Source organism: Ceratotherium simum, chromosome 6, assembly GCF_057802395.1.
Source record: "Ceratotherium simum simum isolate JZ-2026a chromosome 6, ASM5780239v1, whole genome shotgun sequence".
NCBI classification, from domain to species: domain Eukaryota; kingdom Metazoa; phylum Chordata; class Mammalia; order Perissodactyla; family Rhinocerotidae; genus Ceratotherium; species Ceratotherium simum.
Genome location: NC_141905.1, coordinates 22,537,227 through 22,556,107, shown reverse-complemented (window position 1 = coordinate 22,556,107; position 18,881 = coordinate 22,537,227). Strand labels below are relative to the sequence as shown.

Genomic DNA, 18,881 nt, shown 5'->3' with positions numbered 1-18,881 from the left:
GATTAAAAAATGAGCAAAGGATTTGAATATACCTTTCTCCAAAGAAGATATACAAATGGCCAATATGCACATGAAAAGATGCTCAACAGCATTAGTCATTAGGGAAATGCAAATCAAAATCACAAGATACCACTTCACACCCACTAGGATGGCCACAATAAAATAAGAAAAAGAAACAAAACAGCAAATAAGTGTTGGCAAGGATATGGAGAAACTAGAATTCTCCTACACTGCTGGTGAGAATGTAAAATGGTGCAGCTGCAGTGGAAAATAGTTTGGCAGTTCCTCAAAAAGTTAAACATGAAATTACCCAGCAATTCCATGCCTAGGTATATACCTGATGGAACTGAAACCAGATGTTCACACAGAAACTTGTGTATGAATGTTCACAGCAGCATTATTCATAACAGCCAACAAATAAACACAACCCAAGTGTCTATCAACTGATGAACAGATAAACAAAATGGATAAATAAAAATCCACACAGTGGAATATTATTCAGCCATAAAAGGAATAAAGTCTGTTACATGCTATAATATGGATGAACCTTGAAAACATTACACTAACTGAAAGAAGCCAAACACAAAAGGCCACATATTGTATGATTCCATTTATATGAGATGTTCCAGAATAGGCAAATCCATAAAGATAGAAAGTAGATTAGCAGTTGCCAGGAGAGGGGAGAATTGGAATGAATAGGTATGAGGTTTCTTTCTGAGGTGACGGAAATGTTCTGGAACTAGATAGTGGTGATAGATGCAAAACATACTAAATATACTACAAACCACTGAAGTGTACACTTTAAAATGGTAAATTTTATGTTAAGTGAATTATATCTCAATAAAAAAAGAAAAAACTTAAATATCAACAAGAAAAATGTTCAGATACGTTAAAAATTCCAAGGTAACAGTAATCCAAAGAAAGCTGGAGTAGCTATATTAATTTCAGACAAAGCAATTTTCAGAGCAAGGAAAATTATCATGCATAAAGAGGAGCATTACATAATGATAAAGAAGTCAATTCACAAAGAAGACACAACAATCTTAATGTGTAATGTGCTTAACAACAAAGCTTCAAAATACAAGAGGCAAAAACTGACAGAACTGTACAGAGAAATAAACAAATCTATTACTACAGCTGATGACTTCAACACCTCTCTATCAGTAATGGACAGATCTAGTAGTAAGGCAATAAGGATCTGACAGATCCAGAAAATCAGTCAAGACAGTTAATTCAACACCACTATCAATCAACTGTCCATATAATGGACATCTACAGACAACTTCACCCAATAACACCAGAATACATATTCTTCTCAAGCTCAGTGGGAACATTCATCAAGACAAACCAATTCTGGGCCATAAAACATACCTTAACAAATTTTTAAAAATAGAAATTATACAAAGTACACTTTCAGACTACAATAAAATTAAACTAGAAATCAATAACAGAAAGGTAGCTGGAAAATTCCAAAATACTTGGAGATTAAACAACACACTTCTAAATAACATACGAGATAAAGAAGTCTCAAGAGAAATGAAAACATATTTTTAACCAAATGAAAATAAAATACAACTTAGCAAAATGTGTGGGATGCAGCAAAAACAGTGCTTAAAGGGGAAATATGGTATTGAATGCAAATATTAGGGGGAAAAAAATCTAAAGTCAATAATCTAAGCTTCTATTTTAGGAAACCTTTTATGGTTCTTTTTATAGAACAAATTAAGTCTAAAATAAGCAGAAGAAAAGAAAAAATAAAAATTAGAGCAGAAATCAATGAAATTAAAACTAGGAAATTAAAATAAAAAACTAATGAAACCAAAGTCTACTTCTTTGAAAATATCAGTAAAATAGATAAGACGCTAGCCAGACTAACAAAGAAATAAAGGGAAAAGACATAAATTACTAATATCAGATGAAAGAAGGGCTATCACTATTGATCCCATGGTCAATGGTGAATTCAACCAAATATTTAAGGAAGAAATAATACAATTACAAGAAATTATACAATTCTCTACAATCTCTTCCAGAAAATAAAAGCAGAGGGAACACTCCCTAACTCATTCTATGAGGCCACCATTACTTAATACCAAAACCAAAGATATGCAAAGCTGGTTCAATATTAGAAAATCTCTTAATGTGATCCATCACATAAATAGAAAAATCACAAGATCATATCAACAGATGCAGAAAAAGCATTTGACAAAGTCCACACCCATTCTTGATAAAAACTCTCAGAAAACTAGGAATAGACAGGAACTTACGTAACTTGATAAAGAATTTCTACAAAAAACTCACAGCTAACATCATATTAATAGTGAGAAAATAGAAGATGGGGAACAAGGCAAGGATGTCCCTTTTACTACTCCTATTCAACATTGTACTGGAAGTCCAAACTAATGAAATAAGGTAAGAAAAGGATATAAAAGATGCACAAATTGGGAAAGAAGAAATAAAACTTTGTTCATAGATTACATGATTTCTGTATAGAAAATCCTGAAGAAATGACCAAAAAACTCCTGAAACTAATAAGTGATTATAGCAAGATTGCAGGATACAAGGTTAATATACTAAAGTCAATTGCTTTCCTACATACCAGCAATGAACAAGCGGAATCTGAAATTAAAAATATACCATCATTGGGGCTGGCCCGGTGGCACAGTGGTTGGGTCTGCTTAGGCGGCCCAGGGTTCGCAGGTTCGAATTTCTGGCGCAGACGGAGGCACTGCTCAAGTCAAGCTATGGTGGCGTCCCATGTACAAAATGGAGGAAGATGGGCATGGATGTTGGCTCAGAGCCAATCTTCCTCAGCAAAAAGAAGACGACTGGCAACAGATGTGCTCAGGGCCAATCTTCCTCACCAAAAAAACCCCAACATCATTTATATTAGGAGATAAAACAATGAAAGATTCAGGTACAAATCTAACAAAATATGTAGAAGATTTATCTGAGAAAAAATACAAAATTCTGATGAAAGAAAGCAAAGAAGGGGGCCGGCCCGGTGGCGTAGCGGTTAAGTGTGCATGCTCCGCTCTGGTGGCCCAGGGTTCGCTGGTTCGGATCCTGGGCGCACACTGACGCACCGCTTGTCAAGCCATGCTGTGGTGGCATCCCATATAAAGTATAGGAAGACGGGTACGGATGTTAGCCCAGGGCCAATCTTCCTCAGCAAAAAAAAAAAGGAAGAAAGAAAGAAAAGCAAAGAAGGTGAGATCTAAATAAATGGAGAGATATTCCATACTCCTGGATATGAAGACTCAACATCGTTAATGTGTCAGTTCTTCCCAAATTGATCTATAGATTCAATGCAATCCCAATCAAAATCTCAGAAAGTTATTCTGTGGATATCAACAAATTGATTCTAAAGTTTACATGAAAAGGCAAAAGGCCCAGGGTAGCCAACACAATATGGAAGAAAAAAAGCAAATTCAGAGGACTGACACTACCCAACCTCAAGACTTACTATTAAAGCTACAGCAGTTAAGAAAGAATGGTGCTGACAAAAGAAGAGACAAATAGATCAATGGAACAGAACAGAGAGCTCAGAAACAGATCCACACAAATATGCAATTCAGTGGAGGCAATTCAATGGAGAAAGGATAGTCTTCCACAAATGGTACCGCAACAGTGCAAAAACATGAATCCACATGTAAAAAACAAATAAAGACACAGATGTTTCACAAAAAAATTAATTCAAAATGGATCACAGACCTAACTGTAAAATGCAAAAGTTCTGGAAGATAACATAAGAGAAAATCTAGGTGACTTTGAATTTGGCAATGACTGTTTAGATACAACACCAAAAGCATGATCTATGAAAGAAAAAACTGATAAGGTGGACTCCATTAAAATTAAAAACTACTTCTCTGCAAAAGACACTGTTAAGAGCATGAAAAGACTACTCACAGAATGGAGAAAATACTCACAAAACACATACATGATAAAGGACTTGAATCCAAAATATACAAAGAACTCTTAATAACAATAATAAATCAAACAACCTAATTTAAAAACCGGCAAACGATCTGAAAAGATGCTCAGCATAATGTCATTAGGGAATTGCAAATTCAAACGAGATACCATTACACATCTACTAGAAAGACAAAAATCCAAAACACTGACAACACCAAATGCCGGTGACGATGTGGAGTAACAGGAACTCTCATTCATTGTTGGTGGGAATGCAAAAGGGTACAGACACTTTGGAAGACAGCTTGGTAATTTCTTACAAAACTAAACATCCTCTTACCATATGATCCAGCAAGTGCATTCCTTGGTATGTACCCAAGGAGTAGAAAACTTACGTCCACACAAAAACCTGCACACAGATATTTATGGCAGCTTTATTCATAATTGCCAAAACTTGGAAGCAATCAAGATTTCCTTCAATAGATGAACAGATGAACAAACTGTGATACACCCACACAATGGAATATTATTCAGCAATAAAAAGAAAGGAACTACCACAGTCTCGAAGACTTTAAAGAACCCTATATGTATATTGCTAAGTGAAAGACCAGTCTGAAAAGGCTATACACTATATGATTCCAACTATGTAACATTCTGGAAAAGGCAGAACTTTAGAGACAGTAAAAAGACAAGTGGTTGCAGAGGTGACACTGAGGGAGTTGCAGAGAGAGAAGAAAAAATGAATAGGTGGAGTACAGGGGGTTTTTAAGGCAGTGAAACCACCTGTATGATACTGTAATTGAAGATATATGACACTATGCACGTCAAAACCCACAGAACTGTACAACACAAAGAGTGAACCCCAATGTGAACCATGGACTTCAGTTAATAACACTGTATCATGGGCTGGCCCCATGGCTTGGCAGTTAAGTGCGCGTGCTCCGCTACTGGCAGCCCGGGTTCGGATCCCGGGCGCGCACCGACACACCGCCTCTCCAGCCATGCTGAGGCCGCGTCCCACATACAGCAACTAGAAGGATGCGCAACTATGACATACAACTATCTGCTGGGGCTTTGGGGGAACAAAAGGAGGAACACTGGCAATAAATGTTAGCTCAGAGCCGGTCTTCCTCAGCAAAAAGAGGAGGATTAGCATGGATGTTAGCTCAGGGCTGATCTTCCTCACAAAAAAAAAAACAAACAAACACTGTATCAATATTGGTTCATCAGTTGTAACAAATGTACCACTATAACGCAAGATATTAATAATAGGAGAAACTGTGAAGGAGGAGGAGAGGGGACATATGGGAACTCTGCTTTCCACTCAATTTTTCTATAAAACTAAAACTGCTCTAAAAACAGTCTATTAAAAATTCTAAGATAGATGAACTTTCTTTTTCTGAATGGAGTATTACTTTTTGAAAACAGGCTAATTTTAAAAATCATTTTAAAAGTGGATTTTTTCTTTTGTTAAAATATATGCTTCCTCCTATGTCTGAAAAGCTGGAAGGAGTCAACAATTAGGCTCTGTAAGCCCAGAAATTAGAAGAAAAATAGTTTCCCTTTATACTCAGGTATTTCCTACTTGAACCCAGGTAAAGCACCAAGAAGAGATTAGTATGGGCTTATGTGAGTGTTTCTAATCATTCTTGAAGACTAATGAACAACACAGATGAATAAATGCTCTTTATATTCAATACATACTACTTAAATATTTACTATGTGACTCAGGCACTACTCTAAGTACTCGGGACACAGCCATAAAAAGGAAAGACAAGGTCCCTGCTCTCAAGGAATATATATTCAAAATGGAGAAATGAGAAAATAAACATGTAAACAGATAAATGTGGTATTAATAAATAGTGATAAATTCTAAAAAAAGTAAATAAACACCGACATTGTGAATGTGAGTGATGAAGGGGAGGTGCTTTAATTTGGATGATCAGGAAGGACCCTTACAGAACAGTGACATCTAAGCTGAGATCCGACTGACACAAAAGAGCTAGCCATGGGAACAACCATGTGAAGAGTGTTCCTGCCTGAGAGAACAGCAAGTGTCCAAAAACGTCCCTGGAGTTCGTCCTTCCAGCCTGTGCCCTCAAATCTAATACTCTCACGGATGTACAGTGACCCCACTGGCACGTGACAGAGTTAGTCTGGAACTTGTGTGTCCCAAAGCTCATTCTAAATCTTTATTTGGCTACCAAATTATTCAAGTTTGAGAAATTAGATATGTATACGAAAGAGTTCTTTCTACCATCTATGTGCAGATGATCTTAAAAGTATTAAGAAATAATAACACCTAAATTCTAAGGAATTTATGTTCTAATGGATTAGCCAATTTTATATCTAACTCTTTGGTTAAATATTATACCTGTGTTTGTGAAATTTATGAAAAAGCAAAGAAAATCTATATTCTGTAAATTTATTCATCCATCTAACAAATATTTGAATACCTAAATAGACTGTGTTCCAGCTGATTTCTTCTCTTTCTCTCCCCATTTCCCTCCAATTTAACACTAATCATAATCTATATGGTGTTTTAGCTTACTTTTTTCAACTTAATTTCTTGGGCTATTTAGTGGGATGATCTAGTTCCAAAGTTCTCAATGCTGGTTGTGTATGAGAATAACCTGAGGAACTTAAAAAAAAAAGGCCAAGACTCAGTTTGGGATCAATTTGTTTAAATGTTTAAAGAAATGTGATGCTAAATGCTATCAGATTAATTAAATTAAAAAAAGATATATTTACATAATGCTTATTGCTATCTAAATTTGAACAAATACTACAAGTATGTACTACAGTCAGCCCTCTCTGTATTCGCAGGTTCCGAATCCGTGGATTCAACCAAGCACAGATCATGTACTATGTTTACCACCATGAATCTGTGGATGCAGAACCCACGGGTACAGAGGACCGACTAAGGGACTTGAGCATCCGTGGATTTTGGTATCCGGAGGAGGCCAGGGGTCCCTGGAACCAATCCGCTGCGGATACCAAGGGAAGATTGTAATAATAACTCACAGGGCCATAAGTTCAACATTTTATTCAAATGATAAGTTTTATATTGCAAGAAGTGAATTAGAAAATCAAAAGCAAGGACAACAAGAAAAACTGCTTTTTGCAAAGAACTTCTTTTTACCAAGTGCCAACCAAATAAACTTTATGTTCAATGTTACTTACATCATCAAGAAAAGTATTTCACATGAGTAAATTTTTCTATAAAATGAAGTTCCATATATGGCTAATTAGAATTTTTCTGGCAGTCAGTCTCAAAGATATTACTTACGTCTGTCTCAAACTGATGAAGAGAACTCAAGCTTTTCATGAAGACTTAGAGTCAAGTTATGAACCTATAAGCTAAGTGCTGAGTTGCTGTGAAATGAGGATGGCTCCCAGGAGTGTAGGGCACTCGGCAGCACAAACTGCACTGCTTTCGAAGTGCTATCTGTGTTTCGTCATTTTTCTCTTTTCCTTTCCCGTCAGCTACTATTTCTTGCTGTTGTCAATGAGTCTACCTCTACCACCTTTTCCCTCTCATCACATTTACTGTACCTAATCTACAGGCCAAGAGTCCAGATCACTAGACTTGTTAGAATTTCTTCTAAAATAAGAGACAGCCCCCAATCACTTCCCTATTGGTAAAATGCAGGAGCTTCAGCATACGGACTTTGTGCCATCTTTTGGGCTGTTCTTTTTTTTTTTTTTTTTTTTTTTTTGTGAGGAAGATCAGCCCTGAGCTAACATCCATGCTAATCCTCTTCTTTTTGCTGAGGAAGACCAGCTCTGAGCTAACATCTATTGCCAATCCTCTTCCTTTTTTTTTTTCCCCCAAAGCCCCAGTAGATAGTTGCATGACATAGTTGCACATCCTTCTAGTTGCTGTATGTGGGACGCGGCCTCAGCATGGTCGGAGAAGCAGTGTGTCGGTGCACACCGGGATCCAAACCCGGGCCGCCAGTAGCAGAGCGTGCGCACTTAACCGCTAAGCCACGGGGCCGGCCCTTTTGGGCTATTCTTGATGATATTGCAAATTTTCCACTTCCCAAAGTTCCCACCTCTGGAACTCTGGGAAGGGAAGTGTTACACTATTATTTTCCCAGGACTGAAGCCCAGGAGTCAGGGAATTAGGAGATAACGGCGTGATTTGCCCCAACTAGCTATATGACTTTGAGGGAAGTCATGGCACCCTGGGGCCTCAGTTTTCTTATCTGCAAACCAGAAAAACTGACGTCTTTTTTCACAGAAACATAAAATGTCAAGAGCTGGAAGAGACTGCAAATATGATTTAGATAAGCACCACCCCATCATACTTATGAGCAAACTGAAGCCCAGAGGCCAGCAATTTGCCCAAAGTCACACTAGTGGGCAGCAGAGCTGATACTGGCACCCACATTTCCAGGTCACTATTCAACTGGTGCAACACAAAGAGATCCGAACAGCTGCTCATTTTTCCCTTTTCCATTAGAATATATGCTCCTTGAGAATAGGAGACTCTTGGACACAATTCCTGTTTCAATATTCCCAATTCAGCCAGTTAGAACAGGGAGGAGCCTCAATGACCTATTTTCTACTAGTTCTTTAACATATCATAGTTGCTTGCAGTCACCATAAGGAGGGTTCCCAATTTCTCTCTTCATTAAAAAGGTATCATGTGGGGGCCGGCCCCGTGGCTTAGCGGTTAAGTGCGCACGCTCCGCTACCGGCGGCCCGGGTTCAGATCCTGGGTGCGCACCGACGCACCGCTTCTCCGGCCATGCTGAGGCTGCATCCCATATACAGCAACTAGAGGGATGTGCAACTATGACATACAACTATCCACTGGGGCTTTGGGGAAGGAAAAAAGGAAGAGGATTGGCGATAGATGTTAGCTCAGAGCCGGTCTTCCTCAGCAAAAAGAGGAGGATTAGCACGGATGTTAGCTCAGGGCTGATCTCCCTCACAAAAAAAAAAAAAAACATATCATGTGCCTACCAAGAGTGCCAACAAAGCCACTAAGAGGTGGGGGTTCAGGAAAGGAACTGATGAATAGAAGTTCAATGGAGGCAGATTTTGGCTTAGCAGAGATACAAACTATCTACCATTAAAACCATCCAACAATAGAATGAGCTGCTTTGAAATATTTTCAAATGTTTTGAAAAATGTTTTCTCATGACCAGGCAGACTGACTATCCACCTGTTACACATACAAGATCGGATATGCATTTTGAGAAGAACAGCCTGCCTGCAATGTAGAACACAAGATTAGAAAGAGCAAGAATGAATGCACGGAGACTAGTTAAGAAGCCATTCTAGTATAATCGCATAAGATGATAATTTGGAAGGTAGGAAAAGAGGAGATGTAGAGAAGTAGATGGATTCAACAGATATTCAGGAAGTGAAATCTATAGGACTTGGTAAAATCCATAGATTGGATTTTGGAAAGGTGAGAGAGAGAGGAGCCGACTCCTGGTTTTCTGACTCACAACTAGATGGATGGTGGAGCATTTACTGAGATAGGTAATACTACAAGAGAGCTAGTATTGGAGGGAGAAGGTACTCATGAATTCAGTTTTGAACATGATGAGTTTGAGATGCCAGAAATATTCAAAAAGAGATGTCAAAGAGAAGTTCATGATATGGGATTGGAGATCAGGAGACATTTGGGCCAGAAATATGAATCTGTGTCACCTGCCTATAGATGGTCAGTGAAGTTGCACAGAGGATCATCTAGGAAAAGGGGAGGACATGTGATTGAGCCCATAACCAGCCATTTAATTGCTACAACAAGGAGAATGATTATGCACAGGAGACAGCAAGACCAGAGATGTAACAAGAAAACCAGAAAGCAATAAAGAGAGCATTTGGTCTGCAGAGAGGGCAAGTAAGGAGACAGAAAAAGGTCTGCTGGATTAACTTACATCTAGTTAACTTGGGTGAAAACTGTTGGTGGAATGATGGGGCCAGAATGGAAAGAGTTTAAGGGTGAAAGGTGAGAAAATACAGACAATTCTTAAGCATTTGGCTGCGATATGGAAGAGAGTGACAGGGCAATAACTAAAGGCGGGAGGATAAAGTGGAAGAAACTAAAATAGGAGTGTGTATGAAAGCCAAAGGGAAGGAGGATAGAGCAGGAAAAGATAACGGTTCTGAGAAGGCAAGAGGGCATGGGATCCAAGCATGGGTAGAAGAATGAACCTCAGGAGGAAAGAAAGCTCCTCCACATACCAGGCAAGGAGGAGAAAGAAAATGGGTACAAATACAAGAATGGGATTGGTTTTTTGTTTTGTAGTTGTTTTTAAGAATGGGATTGTTATCAGCAAGATAAAGGAGTTCCCATTTGATGGCCTCTGTTTTTTTCTCTAAAACAGGAGATGAAGTCATATGCTGAGAGAGAAGGGGAAGGCTATGATTTCAACAGCACACCTAGGTAAATGGGTCTAATTTACCTTTGTTAGCATGCCACTTTCTCTCTCCTACTACACCATGTCCTATTTCATTCATTAGTCAACCCTCTCAGGACTTGTGTACTTTAAGCTGACAAAGCTAACAGTTCGATGTTGCCACCACCTCCACCCCAAAGTGATTCTTCCATCTGCCAGTCCTGCCTTTTGATCACTTACATCTTTCACAAACCTGTTCCCTCCTCTGTATTTTTCATTAGATTTCATAGGGGCCACTGAAATGATTTTTTAAGTAGCCTCCTGCCACCAGTCAGCTCCAATGCAACAGAAATGACCATGTAATTTCCTGCTTTAAATTAGACTGTAACTCCATAACGAATAGTGCATCAGGCACAAACGCCTCAGTGCAGTGTACAAGGCCCAGCACAACTTGTGACCCCACCCCCATCTACCTTTCTAAGCTTCCAGTCTCATACCTGGCCATTCTTCCATACCCCAACCGACTTTGAACTAAGTGCAATTTCATGGCGCACACATTCTTCCTATCACCATACTCAAAAGCCAAAACCGTATCTTATCTTTCCTTGTACCATCATGTCTAGATGGCTGGCTGGCACACAGTAGGTGATCAGTGAATCCCTGTTTATTTTAAATGAGCAATTGTTACCACTGCCCTACCAGGTCATCATGTTTGGCAGACTAATGACACAGTTTCCAATCAACTAACTGGATTTCAAGTAATCTCAACTCTCCTAATGCAAATCTGATATTCCCTAACATTCCCACAGGCACAAAACCTATCCAATTCCAAAATGTGTTGAATAAGACACAAATGTAGAAACATAAGCCCAAGAGCAGGTTCTCCACCCATCTTCTGTGCACGGAACTATAACTTATTAAATGTCTCTTCAAAGGGAACACAAATTTGCAAATAACCTTTATCTCCAGGTCCCACCTAGAAAATCAATAGCGTTTTACACAGAACAGCTGTTCTACGTATTTTTCTTCTCCATATGAAGTGGTCACATTTATTAGCACTAAAAATTGCATGGCATATTCAGAGGTTTAACAGCCATGAAAGAATACGGAATTGCTGGCATTCCAGCCACTTCCCCAGTTTGCTCTCTCCCTACCTCTAAGTTCTATTTTAGAACTTACATTTTGAGATTTTTACTTTCTGAAGCTGCTTTTACCAAAGGCATTCTGACAGCTCAGAGTGAGAAAGATGGTGGGGCTAGTGAGTCAGAAAGGATGCTGGTGTTGGGCCTGAGGAAGTATAAAGAAGTCAAAAGATGGACAAGAGTTTTCGGTACTCTGAGATCCTCGAAGTCAGAACAAAGCCCTGATCTCTGTGTGCACCTTTTCTTCTTCCAGTGCACCTCTCCGCATCATGTATCCTCAGTTCCTTCTTTCCACCCTCACGTCAGGGTAGCTCTCAGGACGTGGAACAAAGGGTTTCTGGATCCATGAGTTCACTTTGTACTCTCTTTCAGACATCCCATTCAAGTTACACGTTTTATTACAGTGGTTTAGCAGAAACATCACTGTACAAAAACAAGAGTACAACATTCCTGGGTCTAGATAGCCCCACATATTAAAAATGATATGGCCACTCTGGAGAGGATCCAGATGTAAATACTTTTTTAAAACCAGAGTTTTGGAGATGTGACCTGAATGTAAAAATCAAAAAGAGAGCTAATTAACCTAGAAAAACATATTCTGAAGTCATCACAAAACACAGGATAATAACAGATTTAAACTCGTTCAAAATTTGAAGTGTCTACTGAGCTAAAACTTTTAACTTTTTAACATTGAAACCAGCTACTAGGTGGTGTCAAAAGTTTCAATCCTTAGAAATTAAACAAATATATTTTTTGATGGTTTAAGTGCAGACACATAGGTAGGCAAAGCTCCTCCTAGCTCTGATTCAGACCTTGGACATTTTCAAGGCTGTGCCTGATGAACTTTTACTATCAGTAAATCGTTTTCAGCCTATATTTCTATTCTGTAAGTTTATGTCCAACAATTAGCTGCAGACCAAGTTCAAGTTCACCTTGTAAAAGGAGAAGTAGGGCACCTTTAGAAAAGGAAAATGGTTTGCTTTGTTGTACTGCAACAAAATCAATAAGAATATTCTAATCTTTTAAATATCTCATTCCAGAAGCTTTAACATGAATGTTAGGCAAAAACCTTAGATTAAGTGCCTTTTTTTCCAACCCGATCCCTGGGTAAGTACGTGCGTTCAGAGATTTATTCAACACATATTTACTGAGCTTCTAGGTTTAAGGCACTGGGCAACAAGCTTCCGCCTGGCAAGGGGATTGGTAATCTTGACTGCACCACGTGGTAACAGCATCAGATAATAACACGGGCTTTTAGATTCGGCTCAAAATCCCTTGCCTAGAACTTTCAGACCATTTCTCTTAATATGCACGATTTCACAGAAGTGCTCTCTCCAGGCTGCACCTGCCAAACCTGAGGCCAGGAGTCCACGCAGTGCAGCGCGGGGCCTGTCACAGAGCGGGCGCCGACGGGCGAGCGCGGCCGGGACGCGGCAGGAGGACCCGAGGGGAGGCCCGGGGCGACGCAGGGCCGGCACCCACAGCCCGGCCCGGGGGAAGCCCGGCGCGCACCTTCATAAACTCGTCCTTGTCGAAGCAGAGCGTGTCCGGCCCCTTGGGCAGGTTCATCCTACTTTTCTCCATCCCGCCGGCCGCCGCCTCTCAGCGCCAAAACCAGCGAGGCCAAAACAGCAGGAGTCTGCGCGCAGGGACGCAGCGCTAGCCACAGCGTCTCCACGGCCCGGGAGCCACTGCTTCCGCCAACATGGCAGCGCCCGCGCCGCGGCCAATGAGCGAGGGCGCGCGGGCGGCCTCCGCCTGCCGCCGCCAAGAGAGGCTCCTGGGCCGCCGCCGCCGTGCTGCAGGCAGTGCTGCCCCGTGCGGTGGAGGCCGGCAGTGCAGCCTCGCGCGCGCCGCTGCTGGGCGGCCCGGCGCCCAGGGAGGCGGGGCTGAGCCCTGGAGGGGATGGGCCGGATCCGCCAGCCCGGCTATCTCCCCACCCCAGCGTTTCCACTGGGAAAAGTCTGCTTGCCGCGCTGTTACTGTGTCTTCTCCCCGAGACTGCGCTGCAGCGGAATGCTGAAAGAAGAGCCATGGCCGAATGTCAGCTCTCTGGTTGTGAGGCGGGTCTGCGAGCCTCCCCTCCTAGCCTTGGCGCCCACGGGCGAGAGTAGTGTCTTCTCCCATGGGCTCCGTTCCAGGGGCCTGTGGGGAATTAGGTGGTTAGCTGGAGGATCACTGCTCAATTTTGGGCTCAGTTCCAGCTGGGCAGCCTCTGAGCACAGCTTTGGGTCTTCAAGGTTCTTCAAGGAGTGCCTCACCAGCTGCTTAGTCAAAACACAGCAAACAAATATATGTGCATACGTATTTATTTTTCATCTAAACCAGGAATGGACAAATTTTTGTGTTTGTAGCTAGTATTGGTGCAATCACTACCCCCTCCAATTTCTCAGACTTTCTCCCTCCTCCTCCCACACCCATCCCAATTTTATTCTGAGATTTTCTTTTTCTCTTCCCTTGCTCTTTGTCCTATTGTCCTTTCCACTAGTGGTGAATACCATGGTTAGATGATGACGATTCATTTCTATTTTTTCTCGTTGAGACTCTGACAACTCAAACCACAAAGCTCACTTCACACTTCTCAATCTGCAAGTTTTTCCTTCCTGCAGCGTGGCTTTTATAAACTTGGTAAAAGCTGTTCCTCCCAATGCTGTCTTCTCCTTAGAGATGACATTAACCTGTCTTAGCCCTTCAGAAGGAGTGGGACAGAGGAAGGCAATACCTTAAAATGAGACTCATGTATTCAAGTTACTCCAAAGAGGAAACTGGTCACTCTTTTAAAATGTGGGTATAGAATCCGACACACCCTAGCATTGGGCCTGGCAAGCCTATTAAAGAGCATATTCCCTGCCAATGTCTGGAGGAGATGAGATAGGATGAGCGCTGGAACCTATCTGGAGAATCAAAATAGATTGCCAAAGGAGCAATTATGAAAAGTGCATCCTACGTGCCTGTTATGTTTGTTTGGATACGGGGAATGAATGCCTCGTTATTTGTTTTTTGTTTGCTTACTCTTATGAAAATTTTCAAACAAACACAAAGTCTGGAGAGCACAAGGATACCAGGAGACCCCACATGTACTCGTCACCGGGCTTTGACAGTCATCAACATTTTGCCGTACCTGTGTCATCTGTCTTCCTCCTACCACTGCACCACCACCTCCTTTTTTGGCTGGGATATATTTTAAAGCAAATCCCAAATATCATATCGTTTCCCGCTCTCCAAATACCTCAGTTTACACATCAAAGAAGAAGAAAACAAGACATTTCCTTATAAACCTGCAATGCCATCTTCAGACCTAACAAAATTAATGGTTCTAATAACCAGCCCATGTTGGCTCTGAAAGGTGTGACTTTTAGCCCAAGGCCAAACCCAGGCAGCACAAACTGCAAAGCCCATGCTCCTAACCAAGTCACCAAGAGAAGGGGCAAGGATGCTGGGCAGACCAAACAAAGCTGCCTTCTCGTGAAGTCTAGATGAGCTAGAACTTGAACTCCTTCCTTCCTTCATTATAGTTCCTTTCTGAAATTCTTCCTAGGCCTTTAGTAAAGAGAGGAACCTAAATTTGTAAGCCTGCTGTGTCAACCTTGGGGGTGCTGAAGGGATTAGGTGGCAAAGGAAAGTGAGAGTCCCTGCTGCCTGCTGTCCTCCCAAGTGTCAGTAGGGAGTAGCCAAGACCCCAGAGAGTGGCTGCTACTTGGAGCCATAGGCTGTGGCAGTGGTGCAACCCGCCAAAGCCAGGAGCAGCAGGAAGGACCACTGAGGCTAGTAGAGTACCCTAGGAGAACAAAGGCAAGAGGGAGGGTAAGCCTAAACCTGCCCAGAGGATGCGGCCCTGGGTTTCCACTCAGAGCTGATATTCAGTTGGGACACACCATCTCAGCTGTGCAAAGGTTGGTGAACAGCCTCTGTCCAGAGGCTGCTGTGTGTCCTGTTACCAAAACCAAGGTGGGTTCACCTCTTGGCGAGTTAAATCAGGCTCTCCACTGAAAGTAGGTGTCACACAAAGTAAAGTATATTTGCAGCACATAGGAGACCATGCATAATCATTTCCAAAGTCATGGCGTCCCAAACAAAAAGAAGCAGGGACCTTTTATTTCTGATGGGGAATGAATATTCAAAAGGGAGAGGTAGGTATTCACTTGTGCAGGCTCAGTTGGAAAATATGCTTCCACAGACACTGCAGTTTATGGTAACAAGGCCTAAGCTCCTCCCAGAGAGATCTTGGCGTTAAAAATAAGGCAAATGTCGGGCGACCCGGTGGCTTAGCAGTTAAGTTTGCGTGCTCCGCTTCCGCAGTGCGGGCCGGGGTTCGCCGGTTCGGATCCTGGGCGCGGACCTACTCACCACTCATCAAGCCATGCTGAAGTGGTGTCCCACATAGAACAACTAGAAGGATGTACAACTATGACATGCAACTATCTACTGGGGCTTTGGGGAGAAAAAAGGAAAAAGGCAGGAAGATTGGCAACAGATGTTAGCTCAGGGCCAGTCTTCCTCAAAAATAAGATAAGGCAAATGTCCTGGGCATAGCTCTTGTGGTGAGGCTTGGTCTGGTTCAGGGTGGTTGGTGATTGCATCTCCTTAACATAACTAAAGGGAGAAAAAAACAATTTGGAAAAACAGTTAAATGCTTCCCGAACCCCACGTTGAGTTCCTCGGGGCAATTGGTGGGTGACAGTCCCCTGCTGCCCTGACCCCTTTCCAATATCCCTACCATGGCCTCAGGATCCAGCCATTAGAGGCTTAATGCCTGGTTCAGCAGGGGTCCTCTGGCCAGCTTCTGGTTGGTTAATGGTCTGTGCTGTTAAACATTTGTTTACTGTTAAATATCTGAATTTCATCTCTGGCAATGATATCTATTTCATAGGAAATGGGAGCCGGAGTCTAGGAGATAGAAGCTGGAATAGGAGCTGGAAGATTAAGTTAAAAAGTAGATATAAAGTTCCTAATCAGTGCAAGACAGAATAAGCAGTCAGTATATCCTGATTTTCCCCCCATTCTCTGATCTGTACATTTCTTAAGAATGAGATTTTAAGTTGACACATTTTTCTGTCTTCAAGTCTTTCTCTTATATTCCCTAATGTCACTCTCTTGCCTTCATTTCATTCTAAAGCATGTGCCTGCTGCTTCATTTCTAAGTAAGTACTAAACCCCTCCTTTGACTTCGAATCTCTGAAAAATTCTTAGTTTCCTAATTTCAGTGGCATTGTGACAGGTCCCCATTTTTCTTCCCACTCTTCCCTATTTATAGTTTTCACATTTCTGACAGGTTTGCTACAGAACACTCAAAAATTGCAAAAAGAAATATTGTGCTCAGGAAATTCATACAAGCAGTTTCTCCGGTAATCATTAATATGTTCTTCTTCTGATCCTCTCCTGAACTGTTGTACTAAAGCAGCCGAATCTTCCAACAGCAAACCAGAGTCGTCCTTGTTCACTACCACAGGAGAGGACGGTTTCCATTTTTAAATGGATCATGCGCTTGAACTGAGGGCTGAGTATGCAGTCTGACAGTCCTTCATTCCAAGAGGAAGGCAGGCATGAGGGAGCGGATCAAGGAGGCCAAGCATGGTTGTGGAGGCCTCCATTCAACTTGGAAAGCTCACAGTGAGCCAACAGGACCATGTCAACATCTTCTGTGTTTTATTCATACCCTGCTTTATTTCAGAGTGCATTTGAGGTGGTTTGGTTTGATTCTTAAATATTTCCCATTCCAACTAGAAGACAGATTCATCCTACGAGGTCCCAAATTCTGCCTCATCTCCCTAATCAATTAGTACTCAAATTTGGGTATGTTAGTACCGGAATATTCTTCCATGTTTATTTTATAACAGACCCAACTAATAGAAATGGCAGGAATAACTTTTTTTTTAGCATTATAGGGAAAATCATGAAAGTCTTTGAAATGAGCCTAAAAGATTACAGTGTCTTCAAAGGAAAAATAGGTGTTGTCTAGTGCACCCTCTGGGCTGATTCTATTGGGGTATTCTGTGCCTTTTTTGTCTTTGAAGTATTTTACAACTCTATAAATTGTAGATAATTGATATCAATGCAAATGATTCTTGCCTGTAGACATGTAGATGAATTTTGTCCACTGGAAGTACAATTGACCCTCTCTTGCCTTTGGAAGAAGCCAGTTTTGCAACTATTTGCATATCTGTTTGCAAGTACCTATTTGCATCTATAAAAGCAAATTCATTTAAGCATTACTGATCATATATGTGTCCACTCTTTGGATTCTCCCTTGAGATAGTGGTAACATCGTACTGATTCTCTTGTTAATCAGTGAATTAAATAAAATCTTTATAAGAGTTCATTTTATATTTGTATGAAAGTCATATTTTTACCTTTTTAAAAAAATTATCCCCTAGCAGCATCTCAAATAATAAGCTACAATAAGATTCTAGTTAATGAAAGTGCAAAAAAATCAAATCAGAGTGAATTTTAGAATTACCTTCTGTAATGCACTATGGCAGAGGCCGAGAATGAATGAAGCTCAAGACCTAGCACCTGGCCCTGGGAGCTATAGTCTGCCTAGACATCGTCACGCAAGACAAATGTATGTGACTCTTTCCCATCAGTGTTCTTTGGGTTCAGTTAACATTTTTCTTCCATGCTACCCTCTCCTGTTGGGATCTCAACTATGCCCTTGGTTTCAGCTCCCATCCACCTGCCAACACCTCTACCATTGCATCTCCACCATCCACTTTTTCCTCCCCACCAGACCCATGTAACTGACCACCTACTTGTACTAGTCCACTTTGATGTCCCAGCGGTGCCTCAAACTCAGCATATTTAAAACTTGATTCATCATTTTTTCTGAAAGACCTGCTTATCCTCCTTCATTTTACTTCTTGATAAATGGCTCCACCAAATGCCAGCTGCATGTGCCAAAAACCCAAGAATCAATCACACAACTGAGCCAACTTGTTGCACTTTAAAACACGCAATCACAAACCGCAAATGGATACTCAACGGTGGCTGCAAACTCCCTTGTCTCTCGGATGAGTTTGCGTTCCCTCTACTGGAGACGATTATTTCACACCTTCAAGACTTGCCTCAACACCCCCCTACCTCTTCCAAACAACATCCCTCACTCTCATGCCCTAGTGTCACACTTTGAGTAAATAAAACCAAATTATGCAGGAATTCCCTTATCTTCCCATCATCAAATCGAATCTATACCTGCATCTGTATCCATTTTTACTTATTTTTTATTACTTATTCAACAAATATTTATTAAACACTTATGTGCTAGGCACTGCTCTGAGTGTTGGTTACTCAGTGGTGAACAATACAGAAAAGTCCCTGTCATCATAGAATTTACATTGTAGTTAATGAAATGTATTATAAACAGAGAAAAATAAAATGGTAGCCAACGATAAAGCAGCATTAGTGAGAGAAGCAGTGAGAGACTATTATTGGTGAGTATGTATCCCAGCTCTCACACAGCTGGGTCCCCCTC

The 18,881-nt window shown here is 41.2% G+C and overlaps 1 protein-coding gene across 3 annotated transcripts in view; it reads right to left on the bottom strand.

Annotated features, from left to right (window-relative positions):
• The window catches only part of COG2 (component of oligomeric golgi complex 2), a 58,174-nt gene extending 45,070 nt beyond the window's left edge, over window positions 1–13,104 (bottom strand). For 2 of the 3 annotated variants that reach the window (XM_014784786.2, XM_004426888.2), the window contains exon 1: window positions 12,926–13,103. In XM_014784786.2, coding sequence (XP_014640272.1) covers window positions 12,926–12,997 — 72 coding nt within the window. In that variant the 5' untranslated portion in view covers window positions 12,998–13,103. Of the gene's footprint in view, window positions 1–12,925 lie in introns of all 3 variants that reach the window. The other variant, XM_087431973.1, reaches the window with a different exon arrangement.
• Window positions 13,105–18,881: the final 5,777 nt, after the last annotated feature.